Below are 25,525 nucleotides of genomic sequence, written 5' to 3'. Positions count from 1 at the left end.
CCTAGGACAATCTTCCCCAACCTGGTGTCTTCCAGGTATGTTAGATTACAATTCCTAGCATTACCGACCATTGGCTTTGTTGCCTGGCACTGGTGATTCAGAGCATCTGGAGAACACCAGGTTGGGCAAGGGTTGCCTAGGGGAATGAAGTTTGAGAGATCTAACTTAAGAGGATTGGAATCCCCTGTATTCTTATGAACCAGATAATGGGCAGAATCCAACATTGCCTGTGTACTGGTGAGATGTACAACTTGCTTAGCAGAAAACTAGGGGTTCCTAAAGCAGCCAGAAAGGACTTCTGGAAGGGAGCTCCACTGTTCTGCCTCTTCCTTGAGCAGGCATTTCTGGTGTAGTTCCAGTTAGCTCTCGCTTTCTGCTGTGGTAGCAGGCTGTACCACTGGCACAGCAGGAGCCGTAGAAGTGCAGCAGCAGTGTTGGCTATGACCCCGAATGAGGAGTAAGAACTGAAACTGCATTTCTGGGGGTTTGCTCACTTTTCAGTGCTTTTAATTTAGCTTTGTGTTTTTAACTAGGATCTCTCTTACAAGAAATGCAGAGAAGTTGCATTCTCAAGAACACCTTATAGTCCAGGAATACCTTGACAAGCCCTTTCTTATGGAAGGCTACAAATTTGATTTAAGAGTGTACATTCTGGTGACTTCTTGTGATCCATTAAAAATATTTTTATATCATGATGGGCTAGTAAGAATGGGCACAGAGAAGTATCATCCCCCCAGTGAATCAAATCTGGTAAGTTGTGTTAAGGTCAAATGAAGGACTTCATAGTACTGCACAAAACTATTTGGGTAATAACAAGGCTCTCTATTTGCAGGAGAGGAAGGTGACTTGATTACTGCAAGATAGATTGCTTTCATTATATTTGCCCTGATTGCTGAATGCCATTTTGAGTAAAAATAATGCACACTTTTAGCTGCAGCATAAATTGCTATTTTATTCCATGCTTGTCTTCCTGTGTTGAAATCTCAGTAAGAACAAGTTCATTTTGATGGGATACAGACTTTGAAAATACTTTAGTCCTATTCAGGCTCTGAAGATGCTACAATTAACCTTGCCTGGGTGAGGAATGGGGTGAAGTGATGCTGGCCCTGTCCACCCAAAACACTCCCTTCCATCCTCACCCTCTTGCTGTCCACACTTTGGGGAGAAGATCTGAAGGCAGGAGGCTGTTTCATATACATTGGCATGTGCTTTAAAGAGACTTTACTGAAAGAAAGTGTGTGGGACATGTTCTAGAGCAAGACTAATGGGATACTCCCTACTGCGATCCTGATTCAGATCCAAGCCTTCACATTTGCAAACTGGAGTGCCGAAAATGTCAAAGTCATTGAAATGACAGGATAATTTCTTTTGCCAGTGTAAATGGCAGGAATGGGGGATTCGGTTTAGATTAGGACTGGGGGGCGGGGGCAGGGGGCAAAAAGTTAAAGGTCCCTTATCTCCAGCTCTGAATTGAGTTGCCTCTGCTTGCTGTTGGGTATACAATGAAAAGCAAAACAAAAAGAAAACCCTTGGTTGCTAGTAAACAATGGCATGAAAATAATGTGCAATGTGGCTTGTAGAGCCTTGATTGTAGGGGACTGGGGGAAAGCAGAGGCAGTGTTCAGTGTTAGGGAATGGTGCATTAGACCTGGAGCCCTGAGTCTTTCATATGGAGCCCTGAAGCTCTGGGAAGCATTTCTCCTGACACTGAATTCCCTGAAATTGAAGGAACTCTCCCCAGTCTCTACATCCCTTGTTACAAATAGGGGTGTCTTTGGGAGTCAGGGCCTTTTGAAGACACACAAGCACAGTTTAGAGCATGCAGAAATTAGGAACCGTAGTAAGTAGAATAAGCCCTCCCTTCTGAACTCCCCCCCCCACCCCCAGATGTGGACATGGGCCTGGGGCCAGGGTCAGCAGGCATGGGCTGACTATCTTTCTCCATGTGACTATACTTGCTCGAAGGAGGATATTTATTTATGTATTACATTTGTGTACTGCCCAAAAGCCAAACTTTGCCGATCAGCTGAGGAGAAACCAAAATGTAGAACATGATAAAAGTAAACTTAAAAGAGCAATATAAAGCCATTAAAAAGAACAGCAGCAGTGTAAAGATTTCAGCATACAGTAGCAGGTTGAAAAACACTAGAAAATGAAAGACTAAAATGGCTTCAGAAATAAGAATTTTTTCACCTGGCTCTGAAAAGACCACACCATAGGCACCAAGTGAGCCTGTCTAAAGAAGGAATTCTATAACCAGGGTGCCACCAAAATAGGATTCTTTCCTCCTCTTCTGCTAGTCCATTTAGTTAACTTCTAATTTGCCCATAACAATAAACCTTCCAGAGATGGTGTACATTGAGGCAGTGAAGACCCGAATGCCAATTTCAAATTAAAACCTCACAGATACTACTCCATCAGCAGCTTCCCTATACCCTGCAAACTCAGAGGATGCAGGCCCAGCCTTGACCCCTAATGGATGGAGAAGCACTAAAATGGAGAAGAGATGTGACAATATCTCTCAACATAGGGCTGGAGGGAAAGAGAAATTTTATTTTTAATTTATTTAAAACATTTCTATGCCGCCCCCATCGCAACAAAGCCTTGGGGAGGCTCACAACAAAAACAAACAAAATCATATAAAAATCTATACACTAAAAATATTAAAACCCGGTGCATATCGGCTTAAATTTTTTAAAAAAATCCTCCATAATAAATTAACACTTAAAATAAGTTTTAAATAAAAAGGTCTTAGCCTGGCGCCGAAAAACAAATAACGGCGCCAGGCAGACCTCTCTGGGGAGCGCATTCCATAGGTGGGGTGCCACCGCAGAGAAAGCCAGATGTCTTCCCAGTGATGGATTCCACAAGTTCTTATGTGTTCAGAAAGCATTTCAAGTCAGGTCACCTTTGTGTTGCCTATTGGTATTCCTGGGATTTTTGGCCAGAAGCTAGAATGAATAGTACAAATCAGTTTATATAGCTCTGATAAACAGGTCTGGAGGAGCAAAGAGGAAATGGCCACTTCTATCTTGCTTGACTTGTGAAGCTTCCAGAGGTCTGATCAATATGGAAAGCAAAGTATGGAATACGTGACTCCTTATTTGAACCGGCATAGCAATTAAAAAAAAAAAAGTTCTCAAATGACTGAAGGTGCAGCCCTATCAATTATGCCATCAGTGCTCATAAGCTCTCAGACTCACAGGCTTATGAGCATCCAGTGCAGAATGGGAGGAGTAACAGAGGTGATCTCCAGGTCTCTGCTTAGTTTGCTCTGCATTTTAGATAGATGCATGCTGTCCAGCTTAGCCTGCAGCACCATCAGGGTGCCTTAAATGCTGGCAACCCCAGCCTCTTCCCATCCTTTGTACCAGAAATCCCCCTTTACCCCCTCCATCAGGTTGATTTTCTGCCCACAAAGAGGCAGCCAGTGTGTGATGGGGGAATCCAAATTATTCTAGGGGCTCTCCGGAGACCAAGTCTAAGGGGCTCATAAGATCATTCTCTTTGACAGCAACTTCCACATGGGAGAAACTGAATTTATGTTATGCTATGCTGTTATTTCTTGCTTTCCTCTATTTGCTACATTCATATGACACCATTTGTCTGCCAAGGGACTTAAAGCATCATTCATGCAGTTCCCAGTTGGTCTCCCATCGAGTCTTGACCAGAGCAAGAACTCTTTTGGCAGGTGGCTGTATTGTGTGACCTTAGATCATGTGTGGTAGCGGACAGCATCTATGCCTGAAAAATGGTGAATATTCAGAGTTTTGCAAGCCCTTTGGGTCTGTGGATACTTAAAACTTTGAGAGTGTTCTGAGTGGTTGCATGAAATCACCGCCATGGGACTGCCCATTCATAAAATGGCTACCATGATGAGCATGGTCACTCACAAAATACTCCTTTCCCATAAGGCAGACTGGAGAGACTAAAAGAAAAGAAACATGGCCAAGGTATCAGTAAGTACCAAGCAGGATTAAAAAAACCCTCAACCCCTCATTCTTTGAACCCAGAGAATGAGGTTGTTGGTAAGTAACACTTTGTCTTTTAGGATGTCTGCCTCTCAGTAAAAAAAATTAATTAAGACATCTTAAAAAAAAGAACAAAAATCAGGAGAGTCAGCAGGTCAGCAGGTGCTAAAGGTGTCTCTGTAGGTGCACTGGTGCCTGTGGGCACAACCTTGGGAACTGCTGGTACACATGACCTCAGTTCTTGTTCTGAAGATAGGAGGGAGATGGACTGAGCCTGCATTAAAGAAAAATAAATCTTCTCTGGACTTCCCTGATTCTCTTCCTTTATCTCCAGAGAAGACCTGCAATGACAGAACGTAGCTGTTCTTTTCTATTTGCTGTGCGCACACATCTTTTGTGCAACAACTATTTACATGACCCTATAAAACACTCAGAAACCTGAGGCTCCAGTCCACCAAGACATCTACTTTACTGGAAGAGAGTAGGCAGGCTTGTTTCAAGCACTGTTGACTTCAAACATGCCTGCCTTTTCCTGGATCAGGGCATTGCTGTGTATTGCGTAATGCTGTCTGTCATTGTGTGATCACAGATACTAAAAAGTCACGCTATGCTTTTAAGATTAGGGCCACAGCTATCTAATATTCAAGTGATAAGAAATTAAGAAGGGTCATTAGATGGTCTTGCATTCTAGGATCACTAGAGACAGAAGAACTTCATTTATCAACTTTCTCCCTACTGTGTTTCATTTTATATATCTCACTCTGATTCCCTTTTATCCTAAACTAAAACCTAGAGCTTGCATGCCTTCCTTGTATGGGCATTGGTTCAGCTCTCGGATAATTTTGGTTGCCCTTTTCTGCAGTTTTTCCAGCTCTGTAATTATGCCTTAATAATTCTGCAGTGTAAAGGTTTTATCTCACATCCTTGATACTCCCTCAAACTGGCTTTAAGAAGATGGCAAATTCTGTTTTCTACACCTGTAACTCAGGCACTCTATTCTGCCTTGCTTTATTTTAGAGCCAGTTGTACATGCATCTGACAAACTACTCCGTGAATAAGCATAATGAGCGTTTTGAACGGGATGAAACAGAAGATAAAGGCAGTAAGCGCTCTATAAAGTGGTTTACTGAGTTTCTGCAAACAAATCACCTTGACGTTTCCAAATTCTGGAATGATATTTCAGTAAGAGAAAACTAATTTGCAATAGCTGTTTTTATGTTTATGTTTGCATAGTAACAGTACTCCTCACCTCTTAACATGCACCGGAATGTTATGTGGCTCTAATGCTTATTTCTGTAGCAAGTTCCTGTTAGAATGTGTAATTTTTAATGTAGTCAAAATTATTAGAAGACATACTTCATGCTGTGTTTATTCTTTGGGGGCAAGACTTTTGCATGCATTGAAAATGGAATTGTTCCAGACGATTGAAGTATGCATTGGACACAATCATCAGACTATATTGTCATTTCTGATTCAAAACCCTAACACTGATTTGTTCATGTGTTCTTCTGATTTTGAGTGAACCCAGCAGTTGATTAGATTCTTAAGCACCACATGTCAATCTTGTTTCTATACTGCGATGTTTTGTGTCATCTCCAAAAAATTAATCACAACGCTGCTTTGCTGCCCCTTCTTTCTGCACAATCCACTAGGAATTAGTGGTGAAGACACTCATAGTAGCAGAGCCACATGTCCTTCACGCCTACCGTATGTGTAGACCAGGGCAATCTCCAGGAAGTGACAGTGTTTGCTTTGAAGTTCTGGGATTTGATATTCTCCTTGACAGAAAACTCAAGCCATGGCTCTTAGAGGTAAGCTGCTTTAAAAATAATTTTTAATAAATGTGCCAGAGCCAACTTGTTCCCTGTGCACAATACCTTTGTGGAAGGAAAAGACAAATGTCATTGGGAAAAACAGAAATTTTCTCTCTGCTTGGAATCCTGTGCTCACCTGTATGTTACTTGGCTTTCTGGATCATGGCACCAATGATTCATGGCCTAGAAATGTGCTGTTTAAAATTTGCTCCTATGCAAATTGGTAGCCATCTCTTTCATTTTAGAGAGTTCTTTATTCAAAGTTTACGAATCTAAGAATAAAGGAGGAAATGCTGTCCTTTTCTCCCTGCTTATACTCACATGACCTTTTGCTCTCTCAAAGTTGCAAGCAACTGCAAATTCCTAACAGGGACTTGCATATCTTTTCAAGGGAACTGATTTATACCATCTAGTGGATGAAATGTAAAATTCCTTTTCAAGTAGAGCAATCTTGTTAAATTTATTTCATCTATTTTTCAGTGGAAAATATTGCACTTTAACCAATGCATGACTAGCAGCCATTATTCAGAGGGATGTACAGTATTAAGGGCTACATGTTGAATAGATCCAAAGGTGTTCTTTCATTTGCATTAGTCGTCTTTTCCAGACAGCTGACTGCTTTCTAGTTGCTTGGAATTCTTAGCAGTTTAAAGTGGCTGGATAACTTACATGCTGGACTCATCATTTTAGAACTTTGAGGTAGCTGTGCTGAAGTAGCTGTTCTTGGTGACATGCAGTGCATCTATGTGGGAGCAGTGGTTCTGTGCTGCATCAGATTATATGGGAAACAGGATGCTTGTTAATACAAAGAATTGGCACAGATGCTCAGTGCATGACTGTCTTGGAAAAACTGAGTTGGTGCAGAATCCAAGTAGATGTGCAGGACAGGGAAGAACATGATGCCACAGTGAGTATAGGCAGGTGAAATGAACAGTGGAAATGAAGAGCATCCCATGGGATGGGAGAGGAAGGCAAGGGGACAAGAATGAATTTGCAACTAGAATTGGGTAAGGGAGATATTAAGTCAGAAACATATTCCAGATCAGGTCCTAATTCTGTGTGGACAGGAATGTGAGAAGAATGTCATTTATGCCCTAGTCAGTGCTGAACTGGCTGACTGCAAGGTTGGGCTACATATGGCCTATGGGCTGTATGTGGGTGCTGCTGTGCTCCAAATGTAGAGCGACCCAGAGAGATTTTTATTGTTAAGGAAAACAGGGATGTCAGTAGTGGCTGTGGAGCACTCATTTAGCTTGTCTGGGCACTGCAAACACAGCAATAGCCATGGGGCAAAAATGACGGCCAGACCTCCTGAAGCTGCTTTCCCTTGGCTTATGTGCTTGGACCGCCTTTCATGCAGTTTGTAAACATTTCTGTATAGTGTGCTGCTGCAACACTGTTGACTGAAGCTGGGAAATGAGAAACACCATCCTAAGATCATCTGCTTTGCCTACTGATTTCTGACTGGGTTTCAGGTTCATTCAAAGTGCTGGTTTTGACTTTAAAAACCTAAATAGGCATTTTGGCTGTTTAATCATTTCCATGTGTATGGAAATTCCAGTTAAACCCTTTGGGGATCCTGAGATGGGCGCATTTCCTATTCACTGATAGTTGGATGGTTTCCCAGTATTTGCAGTTTTTTTTCATTCTTAAAGGTTAAAATATCTTTTCTAAGACTTAGTTATTGGCAGTAAGTTTACTGCCACTTTTGCTTTTGACCTTGCCCAACACTGGAATGTATCCCCTGAGAACTTTTATAAAATTGAATATGGCTCATACCACTAAAATAGGTTTGACATCCCTGCTTTAAGTTGCATAAATGTATACATTTGTAATTTTAAACAACTGGAATAATAATATTAGAGTAGCCCTGCTGGATCAGGTTGAAGGCCTGTCTAGTTCAGAATTCTGTTTCCATAGTGGCCAACCAAATGCTTGTGGAAACCTCACAGATCAGACAATATTGGTCCATTTTTGGTGCCAGTCTTGGTTAACCTGCATTGCCACTAACCTCATAGGTGCCCATAACTCAAGCCTAGACTAATAAACTGAGGGAAGCACTTACTTGGACTATATAGAGCAGGGGTCTCAAACTCAACTCACCTGGGGGCCGCTGGAAGTAGAGCCTGGGTGAGGCTGGGCCGCATCAAGTATTCCACCACCGCGGTGGGGGTGGGCTGCTCATCCCATGTGGCTCCTGGAGGCTGGCCCGGGCGCCGCCGGTGCTTGGAAGGCCGCAGGGCCCCTCCCTTCCGCCCCACCTGTCCCGGCAATTGGCCCGTGGGCCACGAGTTTGAGACCCCTGGTGTAGAGGTACCTGGCCATGTTTGAGATCGCTGGTTTTCCAGTTTTCTGTGACGGCTGTAATAGAGTTCCCTTCCACGGACGTGCTGTCTGAACAGTACTGCGTACTTCAGTCATACTCTGTGCAGTCAGCTCACGGAGGAGTGGCCCTGGCGTGAGCCCCATGGTCATGGGAACATACTTGGTTGATTGCAACTCTGGCAGAATCTGCAATAGCTTATCAGCTTTTTCTAGCTGCGAAGATGAGTAAGACACTTGGAACTGTATAGGATTTTTCCCTTTAGTTCTACCTTGTAAAACACAGGTGACTTTTAAGGCTGGCCATGTTTATTCTACAAAGTACACTACTAGAAAGGAAAAAAAAGACCAGTTTTATGTTTTTGGGGACACTGGCTTTTTTCCAATCTGCTAGGGGGATTCTTTATGTATTTAGAATTCTTTTGTATTAAGCCCTAATAAAATTAAGTTTATAAAGATGTTTGTAACTGGTTTGTTTGTGTTTAAAGGCTTAGTTAGAATAGGATATTTTGTAACATGGGCCAACGTTTTGTTGCTCAGCAGACTCTATTGCAGCTTTGAATCACTCTACAAGCTATGATGCAGTATTAATGTCCCACGTTTAACAGCAGCCATCATTAATACTTACAACACAGCTTTTCCTTAAAATCCCATTGTTTTGGTGACATTTTACATACCATCAGCACTACTTGTTTATGCCATGTCTTATGTGCAGATGAGGAGAATTCTGTGGATGAGAATGTGTGTCCACACCAGGGTACATTTTGCAAATTTATCTTCCGAAAACTGGGCCCAAATGGGGTGTGTGGGTAATACACACATGGAAGGAGGGAGAGATATTGCAGATTAGATATAAAGATAAATATATAGATGTGTGCCAAAGTGCCTATTTTTCAGTTATTACTTTGTGGGCTTAACATTCCTGAAGTTGTTCTGTTCACTTTGATTTTTCAGATTAATCGAGCCCCAAGCTTTGGTACTGACCAAAAGATAGACTATGATGTGAAGAAAGGCGTTCTGCTGAATGCATTAAAGCTGCTCAATATAAGGTAAACTTCTGTTTCCAGTTGTTCCTTTTTATTGTTAGTAAAAAAAAAGTAAAGATAAAAAATAGAGACGTGTTTACATTTTGATGTCTAAAAGTCATGAAAAATTCTCTTTGGAAAGCATGTAATTTATACAAAAGTTGTTGAATGTATACATGTGAGCTGAATTTAACATCATTCTCTCACCAAATGATATACATACTAGCAAAAAACAGATTAAATCCTTGCCTGGGTGTTCTAATTGTGAAGCAATTTTTTGAGGCAGCAGATTCTAGAAGCTTACCTTATTTTTGTCTGTAATATCTCACGTTGAGTTTCAGCTAAAACAAATAAATAAGGGTAAGAAGCTGGACACATCTATGACTATTCTCTTTGGGGATGAAGATGACTAAGGCTAGAACTGGGAAGGGCTCTTTTGTTCCATAACTTATTTGGGTTCTTTAAGATCACTAAATGGGATTTCAGTTCAAGTGGATTGTGGAAACAGTACAAGCAAGAGAACTGGATATTAAGGTAGGTTGTTGGTATATAGGTTCATTCTCTGAGCCATTCTGATAATGGGTTTGAAAGGGAACTTTGTCTTGGGAATTATCCAGAGTGTAATGTTAGAAGGAAAACATGGTTTATGATGGGTGTTTATGAATAATTATTTCTTTCTCAGTTCAGCTACCTGTGCAGTTAGGGCCAAAGCACACATTATTTTAAGGATGTGCCAGTGACTGCATCTTTTTTCTGGTCTACCATATGTGCAGTTGTCCCAATGCGGACTGGTTGCTAGTGCAAGGTGTAGGAGGGCTTAAGCCCTTTCCCACATCCTGCAATCCCAATATCGACCATGGGGCTCCAGGCCTACCATATATATTGCCAGACAAAAATCCATTTACTATAACGGATGAAATCCAGGTTTTTTGGGTTTCTGGTTCTACTGATAAGGTTTTGGGAGTTGTTGACATTTTTTATTTCGGTTTAGGTATGTTTTTGTGCTGCTTAGATTGAGGCCTAGTTACTTTGGTTAATATGATCTTTTTGGTGTATTGAAGTCTATTTGAATGCACTCTCTTAGTTTACTTAGTTTAATTCTTAGCCCTTTGTGGAGGAGTGAAACTGACTCTCTGAGCAAAATTTTCCCTTTTCAAATGATTTTAGTTGCAAATACTTTATAGGCTCCTCCCATATGTAGTGCACATTATTTCTTTATTTTTAATAAGTATATGATTAGAAGCTAGAACTGAAGGAAAATTATAGCTGGCTTTATTTCCTTCTGAAATGAGCAGATAAGTCATATAATTACTTCTTGTAAACTGTTGTAATAAAAGATCCAAACACAATAGATACTTGGTTTTCAAAGTGCTAATTATAAGAAGACAGATACATCCAAGATCCTTTTCAACTCTTATCCAACTCTCATGTTCACTCAGGATTTTACCTTAAGCTGAGAAGTCAGAAATACCCTCCCCTCTGCCCCACCACCCCAATCTTGTTTTCTCTGTCAAGCTCTTTTCCTTCTTCCAGTTCTAGATTCTCCTCCATAATTTCTTGGATAGAGAATCCAGCTGGTTGCAATAAATGTGGGGAATTATAGGTCACAGGAATGCCACTTTAGTTAAGGTGAGTTGCAAAAAAGCATTTCTACCATAAGCCTCCATATACTGTTGCTTATAAAAATGACACACATTGAACTAATAACTAAAAACTTGGCATCCTCAATCTACCTGTGGAGGTCTACAAATGTATTAAAATTTCAAAAGATCTAATGCAAATTGCCACAGATAGAGCAAATTGAAAAGTGCTAAAAATCGACCCTTTCCTACTTTTTCGTAATGCTGCAGCTTGGCATATTATGTATTTCTTTCAAATTCTAAAGGAAATTACTGTTATTCTTTAAGTAAGCATCTTGTCCCTTGATTTGGTTTGGTCAAGTTCTGAGGAATAGTTTAAAAAGTTCATGAAAGCCTGTGGCAGCAACTGCTGGCAAAGGCAGTTCAGGCATGCTCAGTTTCACTCTGAAGCTAGAAAGTTGCCAGTATTTCAGTGTTTTGAATCCTACTGTTCCTGTCAGTTTTCTAATAGTGCAGGAGGAGTAGTGGAGAACTGTCAGCAGAGATAAGCATGATGTAATTTTGAAGGCTGAGAGTCTCATTCTCACAGGTGAAAAAAGGAAGGGAAAGCAAAGAACTCTACTGGGATCCTGTGCAGCTCTTATTTTTGAACATATAGGACATAACTGTTTGTTTGCGCACATCAACCCAGTTAATGATTTTTTGTGCTTAGGTTTTTTTTTAAAATTGTGTAATATATTTCTTTTAAAAAAATCAGGGAAATTCAATTACCCAGAAACCTACTAGTAAGAAGTATCTCATGTAGGCACAAGACAGGAAATTGGACGCTTCAGCTGAAGCCTTAACTCATGTGCATTATGTTCAGTAATGGTGTTGTGCAATGTGACAAACAGTGATTGCCATCAATGAACAGGCGTGGCTCAACTCACAGGAGGATTCCTCTAACAGCACATTAAGATTCATACGCTTCATAAGGCAATATGGGGCCAGGTCAGTGTGGGGCATCCTGGCTGGTCCCAGCCACTCCCTCTGAGAGACCAAAAGTGCGAGAGCATGGAGTGCAGGTACACTGAGCGTAAGTTGTAGGTGAGCATACTTTGTGGCGTTGCACATCATTGCTATTCACATTTGTTAAGGCATCTGCTAAACGTTCAGTTTCCTGGTTTTGTGGAGCTGTGCTGGCAGTTACAACTCCATCCCCTGTGAACATCTGCCCCATGTTGCACTCCTGGAAAGGATGGGTTGAAGTGGCAGCTGTTGTCTTTTCCACTACTGGTGCTCACTTCCTGGTCCATCTGCTGGAGCAGACAGGTAGCCCAGAGGGTGTGCAGGAGCGGTGGCCTTTGCTGCTTACCTGCCCAGTGCCAGGTAACATCTGGATCCTAGCTGTCCATGTTGTTTTCCCAGGAGGCACTTTGCCTTTCGCATTGTCAGACAAATGGTGGAAGGGGTAGAAGGAGAGGGGCTGCAAGCTGCTCTGTTTTTTTCTGCTCACCTGCCTACCTGACATGCCTTAGAAAGCATTCCTTGTTGGCTTTTGCATACAAGGTTGCTAGTAAACCTGCAGGTGAATGGACAATGCCAGATGACAAACGTGGTCGATGGAAATGTTCTTTGTTGGAGTTCCTCTTCATCATATCAGCCTGTTATTTCACTTTCAGGCCAAGCGATAAAAGAAAAAATTTAGCCAAGCAAAAAGCAGAAGCCCAGAAGAGACTTTATGGCCAAGGTTCAATGAAAAGGCTCTCACCAGTATCTTCTGACTGGGAGAAACAGCGTCGCTCACTAGAAAGAAGGCGAGAGGAACTGGTATTTTTTTTAACCAAATAAATAGGAAAGCAACAGTTTCTATCCTTTTCTCAAGGGTATGTGTTCAATAACCTTTTGAATTTTCTTGATTTCTAGAAAGAGAGACTTGCACAAGTCCGCAGGCAAATCTCTAAAGAAGAACATGAAAATAGGCACATGGGAAATTACAGGTAAATTTCCGGACTCAAAATGAGCCTTGGATTTTGTTGCTTTGTAATGGATATCACTGTGCTAAAACCATGCATGTACCAAGGTCCCTTCCTGTGGGTGGCAGAAGATTGTGATACAAACAGCCCATTTATTTTAGAAGTGTTACCCAGGTACTTGGTTTCCAGACCCTTTCAGTAGTAGCAGGAGTGCAGACAGTCCTGACTCAATGCAAGTCACAGAACTGGAAAATCAGGAGCCATCGCCCGGGATGGGCATGCAGTTTTCCTCTACACCAGGGGTCCTCAGACTTTTTCAGCAGGGGGCCAGTTGAAAGGTGCCGGCAGTGTGCGTGGGCTGGTGAGGGGGCGAGGGTGGCGCATGCGGGTGCATGCACTGAGGTGGGGTGGGCGTGTGGCGAGGCGCGGTCAGGTGGGCACGGGGAGGGGAGGGGAGGGGAGGGGAGGCGGCAGGAGCAGGCACATGCCACAAGGCAGGTGCATGAGGCAGCGTCTTGCTCGTTCGGAGATGGCTTTCTCCAAGCGAGCAAACCGCTGCCTCCCCTATGCGCGGGGCAAGGTGGGCAGCGGTGGGCGTGCATGCGCCAGGTCCAAATGGGCATGGCAGGCCAGATAAATGGGCATGGCGGGCCGGATCTGGCCTCTGGGCCGTAGTTTGAGGACCCATGCTCTACACAGTGTGTTTCTCCCTTCTTACAATTTGTGGTTAAGATGGGAGGTTAGCTTTAACAATAGTTAGTGTCAGTGCAGGTCCAGTTCTAAATCATGGCCACAGCTGAGAAGGTGCCATGCTCGGTGTAGTCAGCGGGCATTTCCTCTCCCCCGCCTCCCTTTCCTCTCCTCTTGTCCCCTGCTTTTAGCCAAACCCAGGCTGGGGCCAGCAAGTTGCAATTAGTTTGCTTGGCTAAAGGGAGATGGCAGCCAAGCTCCCAGTTTCTTGCCATTTAGCTTTGGCTCATCACCCATTAGGGCAAACCATGCCATAGCTCAAATACTCTAATCCAGCCCGGTGCCCTTCAGAAGTTTTGGACTTCTGAACTCCCATCATTCCTAACCATAGGCTATACTTGCTGAGGGGGATGTGAGCTGGGGTTTGGGGGAACTAGGCTGGGGAAGACTGGTCTATGTAGTGTCAATATGTGAGCGAGTGTCCAGTCCAGAAAGCTCATTTGGTAAGCATAAAAAAGAAATACACACCTTGGAGGAAAAAAAGCAAATAAAACACTGAATCAGAGTGTTGGTCTACCTAAACCTGTACTAAGCAGTCCAGAGGAACAAGCGTTTATATCAGGGTTGGTCCAGCAATCTGTAATGCAGGGGTGCCCAACCTGTTTGGCCTAGAGTGCAGCATGTGATGCTGGCATACACAGAGGCTCAGGCCTGGGCTCAGTACAGGTGACAGGCAATGCACGAGCGGGTGGAGAGTCACCCAGCCTAATGAAGCAACACAGGACTGACAGAGTTGTGTGTCTGCATTTTTAAAGAAAACGTGGGCAAGCAATGGCCTTTCCTGCTGCCTTTTGTAGCATTTACTGCCTCTTGAACTCATTTTAAGATTCTGAATTATGACTGCAATATCTTATTACTATTTCATGTCTCATGCATACCTGAAGATGACATTTCAGTGTGTATTCAGATTTTTAACCCTCCATATTTTCACACATGTTCCTTTTTTTCTTTTTGTGGTTAGTAACCCCTCCCCTCCCCTCCCCAACCCCAAGCTTCCTAGTTAAGTCACATATGCAGTCATTTAATTAGTGTGAGAGCTTTTACAATGTATGTTTCATATTTGTGGTAAAAGCAAAATGAATCTGCTAGCAGAGGATCTTTTTGACTGATAGACTGGCAGAATGCAAGAAGGCCTTCTCAGTGGTGGCACCTCCCCTCTGGAACGTTCTCCCATGCCCAGTTCCCGCAGAAGAGACTGTGCCCCCTTTCAGATGTCTCTTGAGAACTTACTTGTTCACCCAGGCTCTTTCTGACCTGTAATGGATTCTGTCCATGCGCAGTTATACTGTGATTCTTGTAAAGTACTGAATAATGGATTATTTTATATTGCATAACATATACATACTAATGTGAACCACTTTGGGATTTTTTATACTATCTATTATATTGATATATACTATATACTATCAATATAATATGGGATATTATATTAAATATTATAGCTAATTAAGCCCCTGGAAGAATTTCATCTGCATGCCCCATGGAACTGAATGGGAGCTGTATTCTTCTGCTCTTGTGCAACCCCTGTTTATTTCACTATAGTCTGTGTGTAAGAGATGTTCTCCGTGGATTCTGTACCCTACCTACATTTCATAGTTTTTCTTTTATTGAAATTGTAGGCGTATTTACCCACCTGATGACAAGCTACTACTTGAAAAATATGAAGGTTTGTTAGCCGCTGCCTTTCAGACCTTCCTTGCTGGGAGAGCAGCATCCCTTCAACGGGAGTTGAACAACCCTCTAAAGAAGATGAAGGTACCAATGAGTGTAACCATTAATGTACAACTTGCATTTTTCCTAACCTGTTCCAATGTGCAGTGTCAAGTGTTAATGAAAGTATTTTGTTGAAGTTTTCCATAAAATTCATCTCCCGACTACCCTAACTTCCACCTTGTGTGGTATGCTGTATCCAAAGAGTCCTGTGGAAGAAGTGTTTCTGATAGCTTGCCTCACTCTAGCAAAATAACTCACTTGCCCAAACCAGGCATTCTGTTGGCAAAGGGCTGTCTCTAGTGTGCCTTCTACTGCATCGCTACTGATTTTATACAAGTGTTCCAGAAGAATGTGACTTTGAAGGTTCTAGGAAAAAGTTGCGGCAGGCAGAAGAAATATCCCACAGCCAGCCATTTAAGGATAAAATTAATTGAAACATGCTTTTCTTTGCTTCAGGTACACTTTTTAGATGGCCCTAATACCAAACAATGTCTTGAAATTCCAGTATAGCAGAGCTGGCTGCGGCTTCCATCAATTAAATTTATGCTGCCTACAGATTTATATATTTAACATGTGTGTGGATAGGTTTGGAGGCATTAATGGTAGATAACAAAATCAGAACTATATTAGCTCAGCTAAGCTCACTAGATTCTCGCAGATCTATGCTAGTCTTACATTTTGGAAGCCAACTCCTGTTGGATGCCAATCAGAATGTTACTTTGCTAATGCAACCGTTTTTGGATGACTCTAGCTTTATCTTAATTCAGGAGGAGGACATATTGGATCTTCTGGAACAATGTGAACTGGATGATGAGAAACTAATGGGAAAAACTGTCAGGCCACGTGGACCGAAGGTATTTCATTGAAGTGGCATGTATCTGCATTTAAACATGTTGGAATTTGGGACAGGAGGGATTTGGGGATGTAGCAGGCAGAGCCATGAATGACAAGGTAAGTGGTCTTTTTTTTTTTGCACATTTTTATTAAATTTTAAAATAAAAACTAAAAAAAAATCAATCATCAAATACATTGGACGTACTGGGTCAGCCCCCTATAACATATCTTTTAAACATTCGATAATCATATTCAAATCGATTTATAAAAATTTAAAGACATCTTTAAATCTAAGTCAAGTCCCATTTCTCCAGCCACTCGTAAAAAAGCTCCCAAGTCTGATAGAAGTCAGTATCTTCTTTCTCCTTCAATAATAGAGTCAATCTGTCCATTTCTGCACAGTCCAGAATCTTTTTTAAAATCAGTTTCTCAGTGGGTAGTTCCTCTTCCAGTATTGAGCAAGAGCAATACTCGCTGCTGTGATTAAATGTAGTATCAAATACATTTCTTGTTTGCTATTATTTTCCGGTACAATACCTAACAAGAAAATTTCAGGTTTGAAAGCTAGGGGTTTTTGTAGCATTTCCTCAAGCCATTTATGTATTTTAAACCAATACTTTTTCACATATTCACAAGTCCACCACATATGGTAAAAAGTACCCACATGATGTTTACATTTCCAACATCTGTTTGACATATCTGGCAACATTTTAGCTAACCGACAAATACCATCTATAAACATTTTATATAACTTTTCTTTGGTTGTGATCCACACAATCAAAGGCTTTAGCATGGTCAATGAAACAGATTTTTTTCTGGAACTCCCTAGCTTTCTCCATGATCCAGTGTATGTTGGCAATTTGATCTCTAGTTCCTCTCCCTCTTCGAGCTTACCTTGATTCATGGATCTTCCAGGTTCCTATGGAGTATAGATCTTTACAGCATCGGACTCTCCTTTCACCACCAGATACATCAGCAACTGAGTGTCCTTTCGGCTTTGACCCAGTCGCTTCATTCTTTCTGGTGCTACTAGTACTAGCCCTCCGCTCTTCCCCAGTAGCATATTGGACACCTTCCAACCTGAGGGGCTCATCTTCCGGCGTCATATCTTTTTGCCTTTTGGTACTGTCCATGGGGTTTTCATGGCAAAGATACTGGAGTGGGTTGCCATTTCCTTCTCCAGTGGATCACGTTTTGTCAGAGCTCTCTGCTATGATCTGTCCGCTTGGGTGGCCCTGCTCGGCATAGCTCATAGCTTCATTGAGCTACGCAAGCTCCTTCACCATGACAAGGCAGTGATCCATGAAGGAGTTAATATACATAGTCATACATTTTGAAGCTGAGAAGTGTGTCACAGTATTTGAGGAAATGCAAAGTCCAATGGTTTTTCTGATTTGCACCTTTGTCTGGTGGTAGTAGAGCATAGCATGGCAGTTTACATTGAAATCTGCAAATATCAAGTCCCTCGATCATCCTTAGTTTCAACATGGGCAGGTTCTGAATGACTGGATCTCTCTTATATTTATTGCTTTGGGCTTCTTGGCTAAGTTTTGAACAGGCTACTCTGTTGGGTGGACAGAGCTTGGGAACTGGCAGAGTGACCTGGTACCTTCCTCACGCTCCTCTTCCTGCTTCTCAAAATACTTAAGAGTTGTACTGCTCTGTTCATTTGGTAGGTGGGGGCAGCTACTAATTCACTGGGATGTTTTCAGGTGAGTTTAGTCTTGATGGTAAAGCTGGGCCCTTAGACAGCGTTTACTTGGGCTTCCCTTGCTGCTCCACCAGGGTGCCACATTAACAAGAGGACTGAGGGCTCTCCAAGGGACTACAGGGCATGACCCAGGCTTCAGCTGAGAGAGCTGCACAGCAGTAAAAAGATAAATTGGTTACTTTATTTTGAGTGACCTACTTTTCATGTAGGAATGGACGCAAAACAGGCAAATAAAAACTTTAACTGCTCAGCTGGTAAAAGGATTAACAGGAAAGGCTGAGGAGGGCAGTCATCTCACAACAAATGATAGGTTCCAAGAGAATGGTTCATGCCGATGTTCTGTTTTGTGTCTGCTTTATGGAGAGAGGAAGGACAATTATCTGACCTTGTCTATTGTTCCTTTGGCTGTTTTTTTCCTCTTTCTATCTCTTGCTTTCCCTTGCATTGCATTTTGGAAGATAAATGACCCTGAGTGTATATAACATCTCAAATGCATACAGGATTACACTGAGACTTGCCAGACCACGTCCTGCGTCCATGGTTTAGAGTACTATTGTCCAACAGTGGCTTGATCCTTTAAAAAATCTTTCTGAATTGTAAATAGCTGGTACTGGAACATTATATTAATGAACAAGAAGAAGAGTTCAGTCGCTTAATATGTGCAGCTATTTCTATACCTGTGAAAACCCTTTTCCGAGATCATTGAAAGACTTGTATCACTTTTGTATCACCATATTTCTCAGCATTTAATTTGGACCTGGGCTCTCATTTGTGACTTTCCACTGGCAAAGTACTGCTGTTTCTTGCCACTTCTCCGTATCTGCTACTGTACATATGTGGCCCGTTTCACCAGTGTTTGAGATGATCATGGCTGAACTGCATCATCACTGTGTGGTCATAGTTGGAGAGCCAGCTGGGATCAGATCCATGAAAAGTTCTTACCATTTTTATTCCAAAGACTGAATCTCACAAATGGCTAGGCAAGAAAAGTTGAACAGGAAATAGTAAGATTCCATTATTTCAGGTAGGATCAACCCCACTTCATTACCCTGGAGCATGAGAAGGATTTAGCATGGGTCTGTCTTTCTGGTGAACAATAGTTGATTTCACACAACTTGATTCCATATCAGGGTCAGCCTCCACATTACTTTCCTTATTCAAAAGTAAGCATATCAACCAATGTTTTGGACAATCTAACATAAACCGCCCAGAGGTGCTGTGGCACAATTGGGTGGCATACAAATGTTCTAAATAAATAAGCCCTTGCCAACATGGTCAAAATACTGGGGGCTGCAGTTTTAAACATCTGGAGATCTACTTTTTGTCCCTCTAACAGGGAGGGAACTTAAGTAGGATCCTAATGTGGGAGTTGAGTGTTCTCTAATTTTGCCCTCATGTGGCTATAATTTGGATTGCCTCCAAATGCTTCATTTTAATGGAGGCTTTTTTGCCGGTGGAAATTGCAGATGGAGTGTCAGCTCCAAGACATGAGTAGTAGGTCTCCTCAAATGGAACACCAGAACCAGAGGTGATGGGGATGGATGGAAAACTCAGCAAGAAATAGTTAGACCAGAGGCAAAGACAAATTCAGGAGCAGGCAAAGGGCAGTGGCATGGCATGGCCACAAAGCAGTCACCACCAAGAACTGTATTGTGGCAGACCGAGGCAGGCCTGAGAAGCCTTTTGTAGAGCCTCCCATAGGTCCCAGCTGCTCTGCATGATTGCACTAGCCCCCAGCCTGCAAGAGCCAACAGACCCGATGCCAATCCTGCAAGCACTTGCAAGTTTGACCAGGCAAGTTTGACCAGGCTGCCTTCTCTCTCAGGCTGCCAGGGGGAGTGGCATTGCTCTGTAGATCCTGACAAGCAACCCACCCAGTCTGGATTAGGGTGACACCTGATGATGAACAATTAAAGTTCCCTGCCCAGCCTTCGTGCTAAGGTCTAAATCCAGGTTGGGCCCCTGCTGCTTACTTCCGAATAAGATGGAAAAAGTAGCTGCTGCCACTTTATTGTAATACGCAGATGGATTTCAGTCTTAACCCAAGTGTGACTGGACAACAAATTACCATGTCAAGGGAGAGAATTAGCCGTGTAAATTGACATTTAAACATTTCAGTATACCAGGTGCTGTAATCCACCTATTTGTTCATGTTCTTGTGTGAGAAAATGGATAAGATATTGCCAGGCAGCAGGATACATATGTGAGAGTGGAACATCAGTCACTCTGTGCCTGATCCATCTGCCATGTTTTGATGGAGCTGCTGGTGCAGTCACTCCTCTGTGAGCTGCTTTCCCACTCAGCCAGGATGGAGAAGGGCCATAGCGCAGTGACAGGGCACCCGCTTGGCATGTTAACCATTGCAAGTGGAACCTGTGGCCTCTCCTGCTAAATCACCAGGCAAATGGGTGATGGAAAAGACTCTTCCGAAAGACTGTGGAGAGTTGCTGCCAGTAGAAGAAGGCAATATGATGGCTTGGCAGCTTCCTATCCCATCTGATGGTGGTGGGAGTGTACAGTTTTTCTGTTGGCGCTATTCCCTGTAGTGTGGCAAGTGGGCAGTCATGTAGTCGCAGTCATCTCCATGAGCAAAAGAGTCATGTGATCACCAGTGCACCATGAGAGCCTGTCATGAGGAACTGGTGTTGCAGAGGAAATGGCACTGGTGATGAAGTGATCTGTCTGTAGGGAGCTCAGGCCGGAAACATTGGAAAGTTGTTGGACTGCTTCCTAGACCCTTGTACATTGGTTGCGATTTATTGGATAATTGCTTTATATCCCCCTCTCAGTTTATTAATTCATCATTTTGCTGTTTATCTTATATTTTATTATTACTGGCTGCTGTTTTTATTACTATTAATTTTATTGATAGTATTTTTTATTGGAGTGTTGATTTTATTATGTTTGATTATATGAAAGCTGGCGGTCAACAACTTTGCGAATGAACAAAGCAGCAGCAGAGCCTATGGCTAATTGGGCAGCTAAATCAATCAATCAATCAATAAAATATTTTAAAGTTAAAATGTTTGATTTTCTGGAATTATCCCCAGCTTCGCTGCTGGTTGTCCTGATGGCAAGTGTCTGCTTTGTGTTAGCTACATTTAATATCTAATGTAAATGTGTGTGTTACATAACATAACATATAATGAACTCTGATGTAATTGCATGGCAAGACAACTGTTGGCAGCAAAAGGGGGTTTCATGTAGTCCAGCCATGAAAGAAAGTCAAACAAATGTTTAATACTTCTTTTGCTAGGGTTCAAACACTCATACTTGTCCGTCCAACTCCTTAAAACAAGAGCTTGTTAAAATGACAAAGTGGGGCATGATCCTGCCAAAGATGGGCGCTTTAAAGTGCTGCTTAAGTTCTCTCTCTGTACAACTGTTGCAAATGTAGGAACCCTGCTCTTTTTTGTGTCCGGTCAGGCTACATTCAAGTTATTGCAACTTAAAAGTGCTCGGGATTGGTTTGATGATTGTCCTATTGGATGAAGTAGAAGTTCATTTGTTTTTTTAAATTAGCAACTTAATTCAATCCCGCACTTGCTACAAAACATTGAAGTTAACACAAACACATAACAATACTTAAGTGAAATTTGCCAGGATTTAGTTCTCATACAGGTTATTTATGATTTCACTCTAACATCTCTTGCAGTGATATACTGACTGTCAGTTACACCAACAGGATGAAGTAAATTACAGTGAAAGATGAAAAACAACTTTAATGCATATTTCTCTCTCTTCCTCCTGTCCTAGCCCCTGTATTCCATGCCAGAGAGTGCACAGTTCATGAAGAAAAGCAAGAACTACAGCAGCAGCAGCAGCAGCTGTGAAAGTAGCAGTGACATTTCTGAATGGGAAGAGGAAGCTGAGAAAGAAGATGAGAATGTGAAGAAAGAGAAAAATGTTTCATTTGATCTTGAAGATAGGAAATTAATTGAGCGATCCAGTAAGTTAATTAATACAAGGTTAATTTACTGAAAACATGCTTTTGTTTTCACATGAACAAGATACTTTATTAAATTGGTGTTTCTGTTTCCTGAAGCGTAAAAGAGGGCAGGTGGATAACTCCAATATCCATGACCTCCCTCATCCATTGTAGGAGCTTTTTCATGGTGCTGAACGGTACCTGCAAAGTAAACTCTCTGCCATGGAGCACCGTGGATAGAACCTGTAAAACCTATAAAATGAATAAAGAGCTTCAGTGACATAGGAGTCACAGGCCATGGATATTGGGGGCCCCTGTTTAAAATACCACTGCACTGTGAATTACTTCTAGATCTGAAAGTGAGAAGGATGTTGAGTTACTGCTAAATTGGGTCTAATTTTTAAGGGGGATTACACTTCTGCAACATGACCCCTCCCAGATACTGGGAGCTGCTACTACTACATCATCATATTTATACCCCACCTTTTTTCCTCTTGTGAAGAATCCAAGGTGGCTTACTTTCCTCCATTTTATGCTCACAGCAACCAGTCTGTAAGGGAGGTTAGGCTAAGATGGATTGACTGGCCCAAAGTTACCCAGTGAGCTTCATGGCCAAATTGGAATTAGATCCCAGATCTCCCAGGTGCCTAGTTCATCACTCTCAACATCCCACTGCCCTGGGTCTTCTACCTCAAGATATCACTCCCCAAATCCAATATACCTGAGGCAGAAGGGAGAAGGTGGCAGGAAGCATCTGGCAGTTACAGTTCTTGTTCACCTTTGTGAAAAGTAGTAGTAGAGTAGTTTACTCTCTCTTGTCTGCATGTTTATACAAAAATGCTTTTAAGTAAAAACTCAAATGATTCACATCAATAAAAAATAACAGTTACTACAGAAAGGCAGCTGGAAAACAATAAAAAGAAAGGAGACAGTAAACAGAGACATGCAGGCAGTAGCTGACCCAGAAGCCTGCCGGAATAATAAATGCTTCGGTCAACAGTAAAACACTGGTAAAGGGGCATCCAGGTGGGCCTGGTAGAGCAGAAGGTTCCCATGCTGGTGATAACTGGCACACTAACTTATTCCTGTACACAGGTGGGCAGGTCACGCAGTTGATATAACAGAGTAACATGCTCCCCCGCAAAAGCAGCACCAGTCAAACCTCTTGCTGCAATCTTTTGTGGCCACTGAACCTTCAGAGATGAGGTTCTATACAGTGTATTCTAACTATCACTAGGTATGTGTGACCATGATTGCCCTCTCTAGAGGTGGCACATTTGACATACCTGCTTGAGCTGAACAAAAGCCATTTTTCTTTCCCATTCACATTGGTGTTGAGGGGGTGAGATCATACCTTGTAGCAGCTTGGTGCTTTCAGAATTTTAGCCTATAACTCTTCATCAGCCCTAGCCAGCAAACCTGACACCACAAGTTGCCCAGCTCTGGCTTATGCCGCAAAGGCTTGAATAGCTCCTGTCCTGCTGAGGGAGCTTATACCAACCTCCACCACTCCATGTTAATTGGAATCCTTTAATACGAAGATCTAGGGGTGAATCGTATAGACTCTATAGAAAGAGTCATTCTATACGAGTCTGTGCAGATTCTGAATTACATGGAGAGATTGCTTGTCCTACCATAACAGAGCTGTCCCGGTTGTGGAAGATCTAACACAGCAATAGGAAAAACCTGAGTGCAGCCTCTTTGATGTGCTAGCTTTGCCCGGAAAGGGGTGGGAATCAAGGCTCCAGAGTCTCCATAAGGCGTTTGAAAGTTTATTCTCACTCCATTGTGTGTCTTACCAATCTTTCCCTTCTCCTATCAGTCCTTTGTGGGGGTGGGGAAGTAAAATGCTATGAGTTATGATGGAGTCAGCACCCATTTCCATTGAGGGGGACCCACATGCAGCATGAACACACACAGCATCCCCACACACATTCCCCTTCCAGGGTTGTTGCAATGTACAGGCCCACTTTCCACCACTTCTCAACATAATGGGCACTTTACAAGGTTCAAAAGCAAACGTGTACAAACCATGTTACTGCCTGATCCAAATGTTTAGAAAAAGTGCATGATACAGTTCTCATGGGGCAATACCACCTTTGAGAGTATACATGGGGCCACAAGTTTGAATATATTCTCCAATTCCAGCCTGTCTTCACATGTTGCTGAAAGCATGGGAATCCTGGAAGAAGTTGCAGTGCATAATTATGCAATGCATAATTGGAGAGAGAAGGAATGGCATCCAGTGTTAGCCTATTTAGATAGCCCCACTGAAATGAATGGGACTTAAATTAGACTGACATTGGTTCAGTCCAAAGGCTCCAAACCGAATAGGTTTATATATAGATAAGGAGGATCCTGGCATGTCCTGAACAGGTTCTGCAAGTCCAGCAATCCTTATCTAAGTGCGGATTTGCCAAAGGAGAGAGGTTTAGCCTTTTGTTGACCGTATGTATTTATTCCTCTGCAGGCAGAATGCACTGGAAGCGGCCTCTCAAAAAAGTCCCATCTTTTGCATCTGCCACACCACTGGCAGGCCCTATCAGGCGTTCTGTAAGCTGCCCTCGATCCATTTCAGGCTTGAATATACAAGCTGCTGAAAATCGCCCGTTCTCAGCCAAGCCAGTTGTACAGCTTTCTCGTCCATCTTCTGTGAGTAGGTCACACTCTTTAAACAGAGGTTCATCTACAGTCAAAATGTCTCACACTGCCAACTTGGGTACTGTGCATTCTTCTGTGGTAAGTTAGTGTTTTTACAAAATTGCTTTCAATTTTGTAAAATAAAAGAAAAAAAATAAAATAAAAATGTTCTGGTGGGGTAGCAAATTGATGCTAAATATTTGGAATCCACTGTGTGATTCCTGTATTATCCAAACCTAACATTTTTAGTTTTGCAATGAGAAATACATGGACAACTAGCTCCATTGTGTTGGGCAACGAGTTCCAGTGCTGTAGGTGAAATTAAGACTATTTATGCATCTTATTCTAGACAACAGCCTCTTTCCAAATGAGATACCCAGTTCATTTAGAAAAATTGTAATGTGCAGTGTAGCCTTCTCCTCCTAGACACCCTCTAGAAGTGTTGGATTGCAACCCATCTAATTCTGAATGGCTGTGCTGCCTAGGGATCATGGGTACTGTAGAACAATGTATCTGATGGGCACCAGGCTAGGTAGGGCTGGTGTAATCAGAAGCTAACTTGGAGCTGAGGTTTGGAGTGATTTGGGAGGAGGGGGTGCTTCCACAAGTTAATTGCTGTACATCTTTCCTGCTGTCTGCTGTGTACAATCAACCTAAGAAATATTTGGAGCTAAGAGAGCACCAGTCAATCAACTATATAGATTGCCCCTCAAAATCAAGAGGGCTGGTTTGTCTTAATTTTCACTAGGTGACTGAGGGTTCCTTATTGTGCCCTACCCCCTCCTTTGACATAATGCCAGACAAACAAGCAGACACCTCACCACTTGTGCCAGAAATGATGCGAAGACCTCCAGTTACACTTCCCAGCTGAAATGTGGGAAGTGTGACTGAAACTGGGCTGAAAGCCCAGTTATTTGGAAAATAGCAAGTGTATGTTGTTGAAATGAAAGTTACAATAGACTTGGGGCACAGTCCTACGCATGGTTCTGTAGAAAAATGGCCTACAACTCCCAGCATTCCTCAGCTAGCCATGGTTAAAAGGGAGCATGCAACTTTGTTGATGTAGAAACATCACTGATTACTAATTTGCTTACCAGTGATGATCTGAAAGTAGTCATTTTTGGTGGCCACTTCCAGGTTATGGAGCTCCTACTTGAGGGGGGCCAGGTTCTTGCCCTCTCTGGTGACCCAGCTCTGACAGGCAAAGATTGTTTCATCCAAGAAAATGTTTACCTGTAAGTGGATCTGTTGGGTTGCATGTTGTTGTTATTTTTTAACCTAT

General features: G+C 42.4%; 1 protein-coding gene across 6 annotated transcripts in view; it reads left to right on the top strand.

The window, feature by feature from the left end:
* Positions 1-25,525, top strand: part of TTLL7 (tubulin tyrosine ligase like 7) — a 59,469-nt gene that overhangs the window by 8,314 nt on the left and 25,630 nt on the right. For 3 of the 6 annotated variants that reach the window (XR_006414946.1, XM_044432422.1, XM_044432423.1), the window contains exons 4-13: positions 534-750; positions 4,989-5,153; positions 5,624-5,782; positions 9,062-9,156; positions 12,374-12,521; positions 12,618-12,691; positions 15,037-15,172; positions 15,898-15,984; positions 21,432-21,624; positions 24,074-24,342. Coding sequence is in view for 4 of the 6 variants with exons in the window: in XM_044432422.1 (XP_044288357.1) it covers positions 534-750; positions 4,989-5,153; positions 5,624-5,782; positions 9,062-9,156; positions 12,374-12,521; positions 12,618-12,691; positions 15,037-15,172; positions 15,898-15,984; positions 21,432-21,624; positions 24,074-24,342 (1,543 nt within the window). In the remaining 2 variants the exon portion in view is untranslated. Of the gene's footprint in view, positions 1-533; positions 751-4,988; positions 5,154-5,623; positions 5,783-9,061; positions 9,157-12,373; positions 12,522-12,617; positions 12,692-15,036; positions 15,173-15,897; positions 15,985-21,431; positions 21,625-24,073; positions 24,343-25,380; positions 25,479-25,525 lie in introns of all 6 variants that reach the window. The other 3 variants (XR_006414947.1, XM_044432425.1, XM_044432424.1) reach the window with 2 other exon arrangements.

Source organism: Varanus komodoensis, unplaced genomic scaffold, assembly GCF_004798865.1.
Source record: "Varanus komodoensis strain SLA01 unplaced genomic scaffold, ASM479886v1 scaffold24, whole genome shotgun sequence".
Classification (NCBI taxonomy): Eukaryota; Metazoa; Chordata; class Lepidosauria; order Squamata; family Varanidae; genus Varanus; species Varanus komodoensis.
The sequence above is the reverse complement of the archived record's forward strand: the minus strand, read 5'-3'. Positions and strand labels throughout refer to the sequence as shown.